We start from the raw sequence: 16,130 nt of genomic DNA on the forward strand, positions 1-16,130 counted from the left end.
TAGCACAGGGTATTTTTAGAGCAGTGAAACTATTCTCTGTGATACTGTAATGGTGGATGCACGACTTTATGCATTTGTCCAAACCCAGTTGAACTGTACATCATAAAGAGTTAGCCTAATATAAATTATGGTCTTTAGTAGTGAAAATAATGTATCAATATTAGTTCTTCGATTATCATAAAAGTACCACACTAATGAAAGATGTTAAAAATCTCGAAAACTGTGTGCAAGGAGAGGGGCTATAAGAGACCTCTATACTTTCTGAGTAATTTTTTTGTAAACCTAAAATGGCTTTAAAAATAAAGTTTACTTAAAAATATATATGTATATATTTCATATATATGTATATGTGTTATAGAATGTATCAAGACTGAAAAATGGTGCCAATTTCTATCAGTGCTGGATTAGGCATGTGAGGGCCCTAAACACTAATAATCTGTGGTACCCCCTTCTCTGCTTACTCGGACATTCAAATGGGATATGTGAGTTATATATGCACATGTATATATATGTGTGTGTGTGTGTGTCTTAGCTATCTATGATTAACTTCTTTTTAAATGCAACTATAATATTAGTGATTGAAAGCAAGAGTAGCATATGTCATTTTAGTGGAGTGAGATGAACTGGAGTGTAAAATTTTTAGTGAATGTAGAGTAATGAGATTCTTACTATAGAACACATTTTCTACAGGAAATAATATTCCACATATTGTACAACAAGGAAAATAAGTCAGTGAACTTAGTTGTTTCAACAATCAATGTAAAATTCTGAACTCCCACAACAAAAAATTGACCACAAATTTTCGTTTAAATGGCTCACATTTCAATTTTGATATCATAATAAATTCTATAACTATAAATGAACTGATGAAAATAGGTCATAAAAGATTTAATGATCAGAAAACAAATATTGAATTTATTGCAATGATCTGCTTATCCAAGTTCCCTAGCTTTTGCACGTCATCTTGAACTGAAGGTCCCATTGGTTGTTTATCAGGACATGCGCAAGAGCATACTCTTGTGTTTGTATCATGCCAAAGGGCATTGTTGGCCCTCCTGGTTGGAGTTGCTGGATCAGCAGACGTGGATGTATGAGACAGTTCTCTTAAACTGGATCTATTAGATCTATATCTATATATCTATTATATCATCCATCCTTGCCCAGTCACTGCTTATGTTGGATCCAGTTGCATATTGAAAGAATGTAGCAGAGTTAGACTTGACAGCCCACCCCAACCTTTTGTTCATTAGAAAGAAATAGTGTACTCCTAAGAGACCGGCCCAGATAAGACATTTCATTTACATGGGAGGAGACTGTAGGAGACAGATGTTAATAAAAGTGTTCAAGTGGTAGGGGCCTCATAGCTTAAACAACCTTGCGTGTGGGCACCTTCATGATCCTGCATGAACTTAATTTCCGGCTGGCACATTCTAATGCACCGGAGCTGGTATCAATTGCATTTAGTATCCTGCAGTTCCCTTCCACTGTGGCTCTCACTTTTTCTTGTGTCCTGTCTGCTTGGAACTATGGGTCTTTGCTTTGGACAGTTGGTGTCCCTGTTTTGATGATCCCCTAAGTGTGCTTACCATGCTTAAAGGGTAATCAATTCCTGATTGCTGTCGTGAAAACAGACTCCTAAAATATTGCAGGTTGCAGGTTGGGATTTGACTCTGAGACAGAAATTGGAGGAGTGCTCTCAGCATCAGCACCTAAGAGAGAATGAAGAAAGCAGGATCCGGCAGAGGGTGAAGTTGAACTGTGATGTAGTCATGACAAAAACCTTCAACCATATTCCGGATAAGAGTTCTGGAGCTGGGAAACCCCTTTAGAATTATTATGAATTGAGGCAAGGGGGCCAGTCTTTCTGCCCTGAATTAGAAACATCATTGGAGGCAGTCTACCCCTGGGTTATGACTTTGGAAGAGGTGTCTTTTTGGTGGAGGACAATTATCAACTGAGACTGCCATATCAAGACCCTGCCAACATCTGGGGGAATGAGTGCCTTGGTCCCAAAGGGTGCAATCTGGGTGGTGTACCACAGCGTCCAGTAAATATAACTTCAGATAGAAGACAATGTAACACTGGTCATCAGACCTTGACCTAACAGCTTTTATCTAGTGTAAGAAGAACTAAAAAGCAACATTAAAAAAAAATGGCTCTATCATTTCTAGAAATCTGGACCCAACGCCAAAGATAGCTTTACTCTTTCATCAGACTTCACATGCCAGTGTTTTTTGCAAAATAGGACATGTTAACTTGACATAGAGGATTTAATCTCAACAGACTTGTCCAACCCTCATCACTTAGCTGACTTCATGACACTCTTACAAGTGATATCTCGCCTCTGCAGGGTCACCCTGTGGGATTGTATGGATTCTGGCTACCACAGGAGCTGTGTTTGAAACTTGGGATACATTTGTTGCCCAGTGAGGAAAAGGAATGGAAAGATAAGAATGAGAGAAGTCTTCCTTGCACCAGAGCATACACTTTCACCTTCTGTGATGTGCCTGCTCTTTGGGGTTGAGAATGGAGAGCTCAGACATAAAATGCTGTTTTTCACCTAGGTTTGATGTTGGCAGTACCCAAGAAGAAACTTCTGAAGATTAACTCCTGCAGGCCTAGGAAACTTATTAGGAAATTCTTAAGCCAAGCTGCATACTTCTGTTCATTAATAAATATCTTCAGAAATTGTGATTAAGTCACTTATGCTTATAATCCTATTTCAAGTATATTCAGTGTACTCTGTAAAAAAAACTATATGTTTGTTTAAAACCAAACCAAACCCATTGCCCTCGAGTCAATTCTGGCTCATAGCGACCCTGTAGGACAGAGTAGAACTGCCCCATAGGGTTTCCAAAGGGCTGCTGGTAGATTCAAACTGCTGACCTTGGGTCCTTCCAATCTCCATCCTCACTTTCACTACTGATTGAAAAGTGCTGAACTTTTTTCTGCATGCTCTCCTTTACAATCAGAGTTTTTTTGGAGCTGGTGCACTATTGCTTTCCCACACTGGCACCACTTATCCCCCGGAACTCATAGTCGCTATGAGTCGGAATCGACCCAACAGCAATGGGTTTGGCTTGGTATCCCCAGGAAGGATTAGTTAGGGCAGTTATGACCTCTTGCAAGGTATGTACACCAGCAACTCAAAGATTCCCCAGGTTGTAATGGAATGCTAGCAAGTAGCAACATCAGATTGGAAGAAAGGCTTAAATGTCCACAGAAAAGGATACCCTAGTGTATCTCCTTACTCACTTCTCAAAAGACAGCACGAATTACTCCTATCCCCTTAAAACAAGAAAAATATCTCTCTGAAGTGATTTCCAAAACCTTTTTCATTAGTTATTTAGAAACATTTTAGAATTTGTGTCTTAATGTATAACTCAGAATATTCTGAGTGTGTGTAGCTGTGTGCACATATGTGTGAGTGCATGTAGGTAGAGATACCCAGGCATGTAAAACTTTCCCCTACATTCTTACATATATGTCAAGGCATTTTCTAAACTGTCTGGAGCAGAACACAGAAAATCATGACTAACCCAAATGGAAGCCTCCTGTTTTAGCACCAGGTTCAATTTAGTCTATCCTTCTTCTTCTCACAGTTTAAAGACATTTTAAAGCACCATTAAAATTAACACATCTTTATATACTCATAGAAAAGATCTTTGCAACATGTCCTCACTAAGTGGGGAGGGGCTTTCCCCCCACAGCTCTGCACAAAGCATCTTTAACCTCCTTGTTCCTCAGGCTGTACACAACAGGGTTCAGTAGGGGAGTGATGACAGTGTACATCACTGAAATGAGCCTGTCTTGCCCCAGGGAACTCTGGGACTTGGGCTTAAGGTAGATGATGGAGGCACACCCATAATGGATGATGACCACTGTGAGGTGGGAGGCACAGGTGGCAAAAGCCTTCTTTCTACCCTCAGCTGAGGCAATTTTAAGGATAGTAGAGATGATGAGGACATAGGAGATAAAGACCAGGCCCATGGGTAGAACAAGAACACAGACACTGACCACAAAGTTAATGATCTCATTGACAGTGGTGTCTGCACAGGCCAGCTTCAGCAGGGGTCGCACATCACAGAAAAAGTGAGAGACAACAAAGTCATCACAGAAGGGCAGGCCAAACACAGATGTTACCTGAATGATGGCCATACTCAGCCCGATTCCCGGTGACCCAGATGCCAGATGGACACAGGACCTCTTACCCATGATGATGGAATACCGTAGGGGATTGCAGATGGCCACATAGCGATCATACCCCATGGCAGTGAGCAGGAAACAGTTGTTGATGCCAAAGGTGAGGTAGAAGAAGTGCTGTGTGGCACACTCTTGGATGGCAATGCATTGGTGAGGACTCAGGAGGTCAGACAGCATTCGAGGGATGATGGCCACAGTGTAACAGGTCTCAGAAATGGACAGCATGCTCAGGAAGAAGTACATGGGAGTGTGAAGATGACGATCCAGGTGAATGATGGTCACAATGATGACATTTCCAGAGACAGTCAGCAGATACAAAGTTAGAAAGACAACAAAGAATACAATCCTGTGCTGCCACCCAAAGCTGGAAAAACCTTCAAAGAGGAATTCAATCACAAGAGTGGAGTTTGCCTTTGGTACTGAGGGAGGTCTAGGTCTGAAAAGCCTGGACGAAGGAAAGGGAGAAGCATTGAGACAACAATGAAACAGGGTAGCTTGGACCAAGAGCTAAGGGAACATCCATCCTCTGAGCAATGCCCCAGATCCCACAAGCCACCATTATCCAGCCTTTGGCCAATTGCTCAGAGATCACCTGCACTCACCCCCTTATTTGGTATTATAGAAGTGTTACCCCAGGACCCTAGAGTGAGGGCAGAAACAGAGACAAGAGGCAAGTAAGGACAAACCGAAAGACAATTTTATGGAAATAAGTACCTGGCCATTGAAAAGGTGAGGCCAGATCAAGGAAGAGGCAGGTGATACATCAAATGTGCCCAGCTCTATTGTTTCTTTCCAATATACTCTTGAAGTAGGCTCCCAGGACCCTATGAGGAACAGTGACCTAGTAAAAGGTAAAATATACCTGAGACTAACGTCCTTTCAACACTGTCAATATGCATAGTCGACACCAAATGCTTTGTAAGAGACCTAGAATACCTTCTTCTCCCCAGAACCCTAAGACCTGGGCCTTACTTCCCTGAGCCCCTGTACCCAAACACCACGAAATCATGAAAGATTAGAAAAGGGAGCACTTCTACTTGCTTTTTTTTCCTGGAGTCCCTGCCCTCAATACCCTCTAAGATCAAAATACTTTGATAAGGCACTGCAGGTAACCATTTAGTTTATCTCCTTCTTGAGTTCTAGCCAAAAGCAGGAAAGAGAATGAGTGAATATGAAGATGTCCCTTCAAGTAGTAAATGTGTTTTCCTAGAATGAGAGAAAACATAAAATTTATTTAATCAAACAAGGACCAGATGTTCCATTTTTTAAGTTCATTTGTGTATACCCCAAGCATTACTGAGGGTAGAAATAAGCTGGTTCACCTTCTCTTTGTCTTACCTCATGTGAATGCAGCATGGCAGAATGTACTGAGGCAGATTTAACCATGTCCCTTAAACCCATGTCTATGCATGATAAAATCCACCGTGTTTAACCATTTGCCTCCATTCAGAAAGCTGTGCTTCATCCTTGTTACATTTCTTCTATTTTCTGTCATGAAGACAGTACCTCCTGAACTTTTCACCCCTTATTCTCACTTCTGCATGCCTCCTGCAGACAGCCAGCTTCTGGTCACCATTGGCATTCTTAGTAATCACTAATCTCCCTCATTTCATTAGAATCTAGTCCAAGTTTACTTCCTGAAAGTTTTCGTGACCTTCTTTAGAAAATCTCCTTCTGGAGCTCTCTTATATAAGCTTCTTCAACTGTCCTTCAAAAAATTTATAATATTCAAATATTCGTAATATTCAAACTCATAGGTAAATTAACTATAGTAATACTCCATAGTGTTCCTGTGAGGATTAAATGAGTTAACATATTTGAAGAAATTGACAGAATACTTGACACATAAAAAAGGAAGCTCTTAATAAATGGTAGGGATTATCAGTAGTTATCTCTTTCTATTTTTCACAACTGAAAGAGTTTAAATTTTTAAGAAGAGCAGAGTGAGGAAGGGGGGCTTCAGCATTCTAAGATTTTTAATAAGGCTGTGATTAATTACGCCAGCTTTGATTTCATAAAATATTATCGCTTCTCTCCACCACTCACTTGTCAATTTGTCCTACTGTGATGGCTTGCATGTTGCTGTGATGCTAGAAGTTACGCCACAGCTATAAGAATTTTTTTCAACTTCTGCAGTCTGAAATTGATCAAACATGCAATCAAGATGCCTTGTTAATTGTGGGTGATTGAAATGTGAAAGTTAGAAACAGAGAAGAAGGATCAGTAGTGGGAAAATATGGCCTTGGTGATAAAAATGATGCCAGAGATTGCATGATAGAATTTTGCAGAACAAACGACTTCTTCATTGCAGATAACTTTTTCAACAACATAAACAGCAACTATGCATGTGGACTTCACCAGATGAAATATGCAGGAATCAAACTGACTACCTCTGTGGAAAGAGACAGTGGAGAAGCTTAATATCATCAGTCAGAACAAAGCCAGGGGCTGACTGTGGAACAGACCATCAATTGCACATAAGCAAGTTTAAGTTGAAGCTGAAGAAAATTAAAACTAGTCCAGAAGAGCCAAGGTACAACCTAGAATATATCCCACCTGAATTTAGAGACCATCTCAAGAGTAGATATGATGCATTGAACACTAATAACCCAAGGCCAGACTAGTAGTGGAATGACATCAAAGACATCATATATGAAGAAAGCAAAAGGTCCTTAAAAAGACAGGAAACAAAGAAAACACCAAAATGGATGTCAGAAGAGACTCAAAACTTGCTTTTGAACATAGAGCATCTAAAGAGAATGAAAGAAATGATAAAGTAAAAGATCTGCACAGAATAGTTCAAAGGGCAGCTTGAAAAGAGAAAGTAAAGTATTTTAATGAAATGTGCAAAGACCTGGAGTTAGAAAAACAAAAGTTAAGAACATGCTTGGCATTTCTCAAGCTGAAAGAACTGAAGAAAAAATTCAAGACTTGAGTTGCAATATTGAAGGATTCTATGGGCAAAATACCAAACAGCACATGAAGTAAGAGAAGACAGAAGGAAAACGCAGTCAGTGTACCGAAAAGAATTGGTCAGCCTTCAACCATTCCAGAAGGTAGCATATGACCAAGAATGGATGGCACTGAAGGAAGAAGTCCACACTATACTGAAGGCATAGATGAAAACCAAGGCTCCAGGAATTGACTGAATACAAACTGAGATCTTTCAACACACGGATGAAACGCTGGATGTCCTCACTTGTCTATGCCAAGAAATATGGAAGACAGCTACCTGCCTACCAACTGAATGAAATCATATTTGTGCCCGTTCCAAAGAAAGGTAATCCAACAGAATGCAGATATTATTGAACAGTATCATTACTATCACATCCAAGTAAAATTTTGTTGAAGGTAATTCAAAAGCAGTTACAGCAAAAGGGAACTGCCAGAGATTCAATTCAGAAGCAGATGTGGAACAAGAGATATCATTGCTAATGTCAGGTGGATTTGGGCTGAAAGCACAGAATAACTGAAAGATGTTTACGTGTGTTTCATTGACTATGCAAAGGCATTCAACTGTGTGGATCATAACAAATTATAGATAACATTGTCAAGAATGGGAATTCCAGAACACTTAATTGTGTTCATGAAGAACTTGTACATAGACCAAGAGGCAATTGTACAAACAGAACAAGGGGATGCTGAGTGGTGTAAAATCAGAAAATATGTGTGTCAGTGTTGCATCCTTTCACCATACTTATTCAATTTGTACACTGAGCAAATAATCCTAGAAGCTGGGCTATAGGAAGAACGAGGCATCAGGATTGGTGGAAAACTCATTAACAATCTGTGATATGCAGATAACACAACTTTGCTTGCTGAAAGCAAAGGGGCTTTAAAGCACGTACTGTGAAGATCAAAGACTACCACCTTCAGTATGGATTACACCTTAACATAAAGAAAGCAAAAATCCTCACAACTGGACCAATAAGCAACATCACGATAAATGGAGAAAACATTGAAGTTGCAAGGGATTTCATTTTACTTGGATCCACAATCAACACCCATGGAAGCAGCAGTGAAGAAATCAAAGGACACATTGCATGGAGCAAATCTGCTGCAAAAGACCTTTTTAAAGTGTTAAAAAAACAAAGATGTCCTTTTAAGGACTAAGGTGTGCCCGACCCAAACTATGGTATTTTCAATTTCTTCTTAGGCTTGCTAAACCTGGACAATGAATAAAGAAGACCAAGAAGAATTGATGACTTTGAATTATGGTGTTGGCAAAGGATATTGACTATACTATGGGCTACCAGAGGAATAAACAAACCTGTCTTGAAAGAAGTACAGCCAGAATGCTCCTTAGCAGCAAGGATGGTGAAACTTTGTCTCACATACTTTGGTCATACCATTAGGAGGGACCATTCCCTGGAGAAGGACATCACGCTTGGTTAAGTAGGGAGTCAGCAAAAAAGAGGAAGACCTTCAACAAGATGGATTAACACAGTGTCTGGAACAATGGGCTCAAACACAGCAAGGACTGTGAGAACAGCGCTGGGTAGGGCAGTAGTTTCTGGGTCAGAAATGACTCAACAGCACCTAACAACAACAACAAACAATTCTCTTTAACTGCGCAGATGAAATTTTTCTAGCTCTTTTAAAAACCTCTCTTGAAATGTATGGACTAAAACCATGCACTGCTGCATATACTGTTCACAGGTATGGATTGAGTACAAGATTTTCAGTTTTGCTTCTTGAAGATGCTCAACATTTTATTTCTTTCTTGAAGATGCTCAACATTTTATTTCTCTCTTGGATCATAGTAGCTCATCTGCCTAACACATCTAGGAATCATTTTCAGGAACATCTAGTTCTCCTTCTCGTGTAATATTTGATAGTTTGGAGCCTATCCCTGTAAAAATTAAAACTTTCATTATACTTAGACACATTGGAATTCATCTAGGTTAATTCTGATAATTTAATTCCATTTTACTCACCAGCGGGTCTAGGATGTTTTCCTGTTTCTTTTCTCCTCCTTACTATTAACCAAAACCCTGGAAAATATATTCCTGCAACACCTATGGGACATTCTTTCCAATAGATAGAATAGAAGTAAAGGGGTGCTGACAGTGGGATGAGGAAATTAAAAATATTTCTAAGAGGACTGTTGCTCATCCAGTGTGTAGGAAATGTGGGTGAGGAGGGAAAGATGAGAGAGAAAAGTGTACACAGGTTACAATTAGACAAAACATTTGAAATCCAGGTAGTGTCTTTAACTTTGGGGTTTTTTCTGTCCTTTCTTTCTTTTAAATAAATGATCAAAACAATGTTAAACAAGTCCTGTTCCTGAACAAATTCCTGGATGAGTGTACTACTTACTTTTTTTCCCTATGAAAGTATACTTATTCATCTGATTGTTTCCTGGATTTTTTTGTGCCCTGTGCATAACAATAAAATTTTGCTTCCAATCCAAGAAAAACCATTTCTTTAGTAATTCAAGTTTATAGACTTGTCGAGGGCATAAGAACTGTGCTAGTACTAGCAAAGCAAAGAAGAATAAAACCTGGTCCTTGCCCTCATGGAGCTCTTTCTTCTACAGACTCTATGTGAAAAACGGGTGTATGCTATAATAAACATTTCACACCCTAGCAGATAAGGAAATGAAACTCACCAAGTAGCCTGTTTCTTGGATCTTCTAGGGGGGTGTGTTCACGCCCAAGAGTCATATCCACCACTCTGGAAATTTCACTGCCTGCAATATCAGATTATGAATTTTTACTAAGAGTTACAAAGTGTTTCCCAGGTTTTTGTCAATGTCCTTTCTGGTAATATTTAAAATCCACCAGCTATTTAAGTCTTTATCACTTTGTGAAAATATTGTTAGTTAGCCAAGAAATCTATGCATTTCCTTCTCTGAGAGTCACTGCCCTCTTAGTAGGTAGAGGCATGAATCAGCAGAAATTTCCCCTTCACTGACAAATCTTTAGACGTCACCCAGAATAAGATACCTAAAAGAAATGAAAAAGGAAGGAAATCATGCCTTTCCCAGTTCCAGCATCGGAGACCAGAAGTGAAGAACAACAACAACAAGAACAAAAAATCATATTAAATTTCACTAGATTCTCAATCCCCACCCACTGGAAGAAGCACCTCTGTAGGTCTCAAAGCATAAATATGGTTTAGGAGTTTTTGATATGGTGCCAAATTGTCTGTCTCAGACTCCTGGATCTCTCTTCCCCAAACAGTACTGACTGCTCCCAAGTGATCAATAGCAGGAGCAGAACCCAAACAGCAGAGTGCCTTGAGGCCTCATTACAGAGGAAGCTCATTTCCTAATCCTGAGACTCACACTTTGGAGGGTAGGGCTAATTTGGCTCTTTAGTACAATCTTTGGGATAAAAGGATTGATTTGTCTTGCTAAGGTGAGCCAAGGCCTTACTAAGATCCATGTCATACTTCTGTTTATTTCTCTGGCACCAGGGAAGGGGAGTTTAAGGCTTTATGGAATGCTCTTCATAAGCAGGGGAGGGAGCAACAATTGTAGGGTTTTGTGCATGGACCTCTGCTGCCAGGCACTCAGAAGGCAGGCCTTCAGATATACTGACACTTGAAACCAGTTAAAAGTCTCTGGATAGAATCATCAATTCTATTCCTGAATTTTCTTACAAGAATTTTTGTACTTTTTATCTGCTTTTTCTCATTCCTGCTCTGCTTATCATACATCGACATTCTTTTGAAGCCCCAAGGTCTCAGTTTTGCCAGGTCATCTTCCATACACTAAATCCATCTCATTATCTATAACTCTTATAGATGTAAAATGAGCATCTAGAGCCTTAAAATATGTAAAAGTTGCCACCCAATTGTCACATATTTTTTTAAACTCTTCAATCTTTTCCTTACATTTATCTTATATTCCCCTTTCACATTCATCTTTTGTTCTTCAGAGTACTTACAGCTGCTGCCACTAATACCAGTATTACTAAAGCTTGTTATATGTGCTTATTACATCCTAGGTATGAAGCCATGGAATGTAGATTTATTAACTCATTTAATCTTAACCAAAAAAAAAAAAAAAAACCTCTGCTAGGTAATATTATCATACTCATTTTTTCAGAAGAGAAAACTGAGGCACAGATTGGTTATGTAAATTTCATTAGGCTACTGAGCTGATAAATGAGAACCACGATTTAAATCCAAGTAGCTCAGTTTCACACCCCCAGTGGTGCAGTGGTTAAGAGCTATAGCTGCTAATCAAAAAGGTCAACAGTTTGAAAATACCAGCTGCTCCTTGGAAACCCTATACGGGAGTTCCACTGTGTCCTATGGGGTCACTATGAGTCAGAATCTACTCAAAGTCAACAGGTTTGGTTTTTTTTTTTTTTTTTTTTGGTTTTTGCTCAGTTTTGGAAGCTGTGCTACTATACAATGCTGAACTCAAAATAATTCTCAACATTGGTTAGATTGAAATTAATGGTGGTGGTGAAAAAAGCATTAGACTAGTGATTCAATTTATTTGAGTTCTAGTTCTATATCTGCCACTAACGATGTGAATGTTTGGATAAGGTGTTTATCCTATCTGGGTCTCTATTCATCTGTGAGTGATGGTATGACATTGTGGTGGTGGCGATAATAATGATGATGGTAGATTTTGCCCCTCTCTCTGCATCCTTTACATTGTTTTATATCATCTCACAATAATGCAGTGAGATAGATACTATTATCCCTGTTTTACAAATGAAGAAACTGAGTCTAATAGAGTTTAAGTAACTACTCAGAGTTAGTAAGCACATGAACAGGAATAAGGGACTTCTTCCCAGGGTTCTTTCCACTTTACTACTTTCCTCATCTCCATAAAATGAAAGGATAGAATTTGTTCTCCCACCTCTCTAGAATAATGGGATAATGACTACAAGCTGTACATACAGCCACCACCTCAGTAAACCCTTGAAGGGCCAAGATTCCAGAAAGAAAGGATCTGCAGAAATGTTACTCTGACATCCACTTCTTTGAAGTTTCCTCAAGGATCCAAAGTCTTTTGTCAATAGACCAATAAACTGAGCAGAGCTGTCACCATATGCTGAAGGGCTATACCCGAGGTGGAAGGGTGAAGTGGATATAAAGCTCAGAAAGACTGAAACCCAGCTTAAGCCCTGGTTACAATTATATTATCTTGCCCATAGACTAATTACCAGTGAGGAAGAAAAACAAAATCATCTCCAGAAGAATATAATATAGAGCCTCAATTTACCTTTACAATTTTTTTTTTTTTTTCGTATTGAACAAGACTCAGAAAACTGTGACCCGTTGGCTCATTACCCCACTGACTGTTTTTGTATAGCCTGTAAGGTGCGCAAGGGGTTTCACATCACTAAATGACTTTTAAAAATCAAAAGAATAATATTTTGTAACATGTAAAAATTACATGAAGTTCAAATTTCAGTGACCAGAAATGAATTTTTTTTTTAACACGACCTCATTCATTTGTTTATGTGCCATCTATGACAGTTTCTTGCAACACAGGCTTAAAGCCCACAAATCCTGTATTACTCACTATCTTGCCTTTACAGGAAGTTTGTGGACTCCTGACATAGACAGTCCAGGATGTAGTAAAAATATACCAGATACACCAGGAAAAAAGACCAAAGGATTAACAATCAAGAAGGAAAAGAAACACTCCTTAAAAACAGACCAATAAAAAATCACAACTTTAAAGCTATCAGACACAGCTTTAAGATAAATATGATTGCGGCAGATACACTCAAAGGTAACCCCCAACGAGATACAGCCATGCTTAATACCCTCCCCTCAGTGTGGGTAGAAACTGTGACTTAATTCTAACCAATAAAACATGGCAAAAGTTTTGGGATGTTACATCAGTAAATGATGACATGATTGTTGTTTGTTGTTGATTACCGTGGGGTTGATTCTGACTCATATCGACCCCATGTGTGCAGAGTGGACCTGCTCCATTGGGTTTTCAAGCCTATGATCTTTCAGAAGCAGATCGCCAGACCTGACTTCCGAGATACCTCTGGAAGGGTTTGAACTGCCAAACTTTCAGCTAGTAGCCAAGTGCTTAACCATTTCTACCACCCAGGGTCTCTCTGGTGATATGATTATAGGACATTACACAAGATTGCCTCTTAGCAGAACATAACAAGTGACTTTCCTTTACTGGTTTTGAAGAAGTATGTGGTCATGTTTTGAGAGAACTTGTGGCCATGTACTAAGGAATGCAGGCAAATCTGTTGAGCAGGAAGCAGCCCCCAGCTGATAGCCAGCATGAAAATAGGACCTCAGTCCTTTAATCACCAGGGACTGAATTCTGCCAATAAACACATGAGCTTAGAAGGGGAACTCCAGAAAGGAACACAGTCCACTGACACCTTGATTGCAACCTTGTGAAACCCTGAGCTGAGGGCCCAGCTAAGTCACGGCCAGAAATTCTGACCCATAGAAACTGTGAAATAATAAATGTGTTGTTTTAAGCTACTAAATTTGCCATAATTTTTTTTTGCAGCAATACAAAACTAATACGGTTATCATTATGCTGAAGAAAATAGACAACAAATTGTGGATTCACAGCAGAGAATTGGAATCTATTTTCAAAAGAATAAAATTAGAACACCAGAACTAAAAAATGCAGTAACTACAAATAAAAACTCTATTGAATGTTTTAACAGTATGTTAGAAACAACAAGAGATGACCAGTGAATTAGAAGACACGTCAATAAAAAATACCAGACTAAAGCAGGAACATGAAAAAAAGAAAGCAATGTATTGGACTGAGCATGAGAGGCACATAGAACCCAGTGAAAAGGTCTAACATATGCATAATTGGAGTTCCAGACTGTAGGAGAGATAGATTGGATCAGATGCAAAATGTGAAGAAATAATAGCTAAGAAATTTCTAAAACTGAAGAAAACACAAAGACACAGATTCAAGAATCATTCTAAGTTAAAAGTAAGATAGATACACATACGCTCACACACAAAATGTTCATAGTTTTACACCAAATATAAAACTGCTAAAAAATAAAGATAAAAAGAAAAAGTATTAAAAGCCATTAGAGAAAAAAATACATTATTTTCAAGGAATTATAATAGGACGATTAGCTGACTTAATAGCATAATGAAAAACACAAATCGGTGGAATAACATCTCCAAAGTACTGAAAGAAAATAAGTGCCAAACTAGAACTCTATCCTCAGGGAAAGTATCCTCTGTAAATGAAAACAAAGTAGTGTCAGAAAAGCAAAAAATGAGAGAATTCATCACCAACAGATCTGAATTAACGGAAATATGAAAAGCAGTTCTTCAGGTAAAAGGAGACTGGATCCTAGGTAGAAACAGAAATGAAAAATAACCATAGCGAATTAAAAACAACAGAAAGTGTAAACACATGGGCAAGAATAAATTAATACTTATTGTGCATAATAACAACAATAATATCTTGCGGATTATAAAATATTTATAGAATTACATTATACAAAAACATAAAAAAGGAGATAAATTGAATTAAGATCTTGTATAGTTCTTACACCAAATAACCAAAAAAAAAAAAAACCCCATTGCTGCTGAGTTGATTCTGACTTACATTGTCTTTGAAATATAATTTCTAAGACAATCATTATGATAATGTATAACTAACAAATTAACAAAAGTAAAGAAAAATAAAAAATACTTTATTAATCCAAAAAAGGCAAAAGATCAAAGAAAAGGTACAAAAAAAAGGAACAAATAGAAAATAAATCTTAAGATGGTATACTGAAACTCAAATATATCAGTGATTTCATTAGATGTAAAATGAATAACAATCAAATTAGTAGACAAAGATTGTCAGACTGAATAGCAGAATAAAATTTTGCTTGCAAGAGACACATCTTAAATATCAAAATATAGAACAATTGAAAATAGGAGAATGGAAAAAATATATCGTGAAAATTAAGAAAACTATTTAAAAAATTTAAAATTTTTATTGATTTAAAAATTTATTGATGTTTATTTTGTGGCCTGCTATATGGTCCACACTGGAGAACATTCCATGTATCCTTGGAAAAAACAATGTACTCTACTGTTTTTTTGTGTGGTTGTTGTTGTTGTTAGGTGCTGTGGAGTCAATTCCCACTCATGACAACGCTGTGTACAATAGAATGAAACCCTGCCAGATACTGCGCCATCCACACAATCATCCTTATGTTTGAGCCCATTACTGCAGCCACTCCATTTCATTGAGGATCTTCCTCTTTTTCGCTGATCCTCTAATTTATCAAGCATGGTGTCCTTCTTTAGGGACTGTTTCTTTCTGATAACCTGTCCAAAGTACATGACACAAAATTTTGTCATTTTATTTCCAAAGAACATTCTGGCTGTACTTCTTCTAAGACAGATTTATTCCATAATTTGTTATGATCTGCACAGTAGAATGCCTTTGCATAATCAATAAAACACAGGTAAACATCTTTCTGGTATTCTCTGCTTTCAGCCAAGATCCCTCTGACATCAGCAATGATATCCCTGGTTTCACATCCTCTTCTGAATCTGGCTTGAACTTCTGACAGCTCCCTGTTGATATACCGCAGCAACTTTTGAATGATCTTCAGCTAAATTTTACTTGTGTGTGATTTTAATGATATTGTTCAGTAATTGCCACATTCTTTGGATCACCTTTCTTTGGAATGAGCACAGATATAGATCTCTTCCAGTCGGTTGGCCATGAAGCTGTCTTCCAAATTTCTTGACATAGATGGATGAGCTCCTCCTGTGCTGCACCTGTTTGTTGAAACATCCCAATTGGTATTCCATGAATTCCTGGAGTTTTGTTTTTGCTATTCCCTTCAGAGCAGCTTGGACTTCCTCCTTCAGTATTATCAGTTCTTGATTATATACTTCCTCCTAAAATGACTGAAAGTTGATGAATTCTTTTTGGTACAGTTACTCTGTGTATTTCTTCCATCATCTTTTGATGTTTCCTTCATAGTTCAATA

The 16,130-nt window shown here is 38.3% G+C and overlaps 1 protein-coding gene across 1 annotated transcript; it reads right to left on the reverse strand.

Moving 5' to 3' along the window:
- Positions 1 to 3,681: 3,681 nt before the first annotated feature.
- LOC126071521 (olfactory receptor 10J3-like) lies at positions 3,682 to 6,281 on the reverse strand. Its single transcript, XM_049875709.1, has 2 exons — positions 6,250 to 6,281; positions 3,682 to 4,648 (listed from the first exon to the last, which is right to left on the reverse strand). Exons 1-2 carry the CDS (start codon positions 6,279 to 6,281, stop codon positions 3,682 to 3,684), a joined length of 999 nt encoding a protein of 332 aa, XP_049731666.1.
- Positions 6,282 to 16,130: the final 9,849 nt, after the last annotated feature.

Source organism: Elephas maximus, chromosome 3, assembly GCF_024166365.1.
Source record: "Elephas maximus indicus isolate mEleMax1 chromosome 3, mEleMax1 primary haplotype, whole genome shotgun sequence".
Lineage (NCBI taxonomy): Eukaryota > Metazoa > Chordata > Mammalia > Proboscidea > Elephantidae > Elephas > Elephas maximus.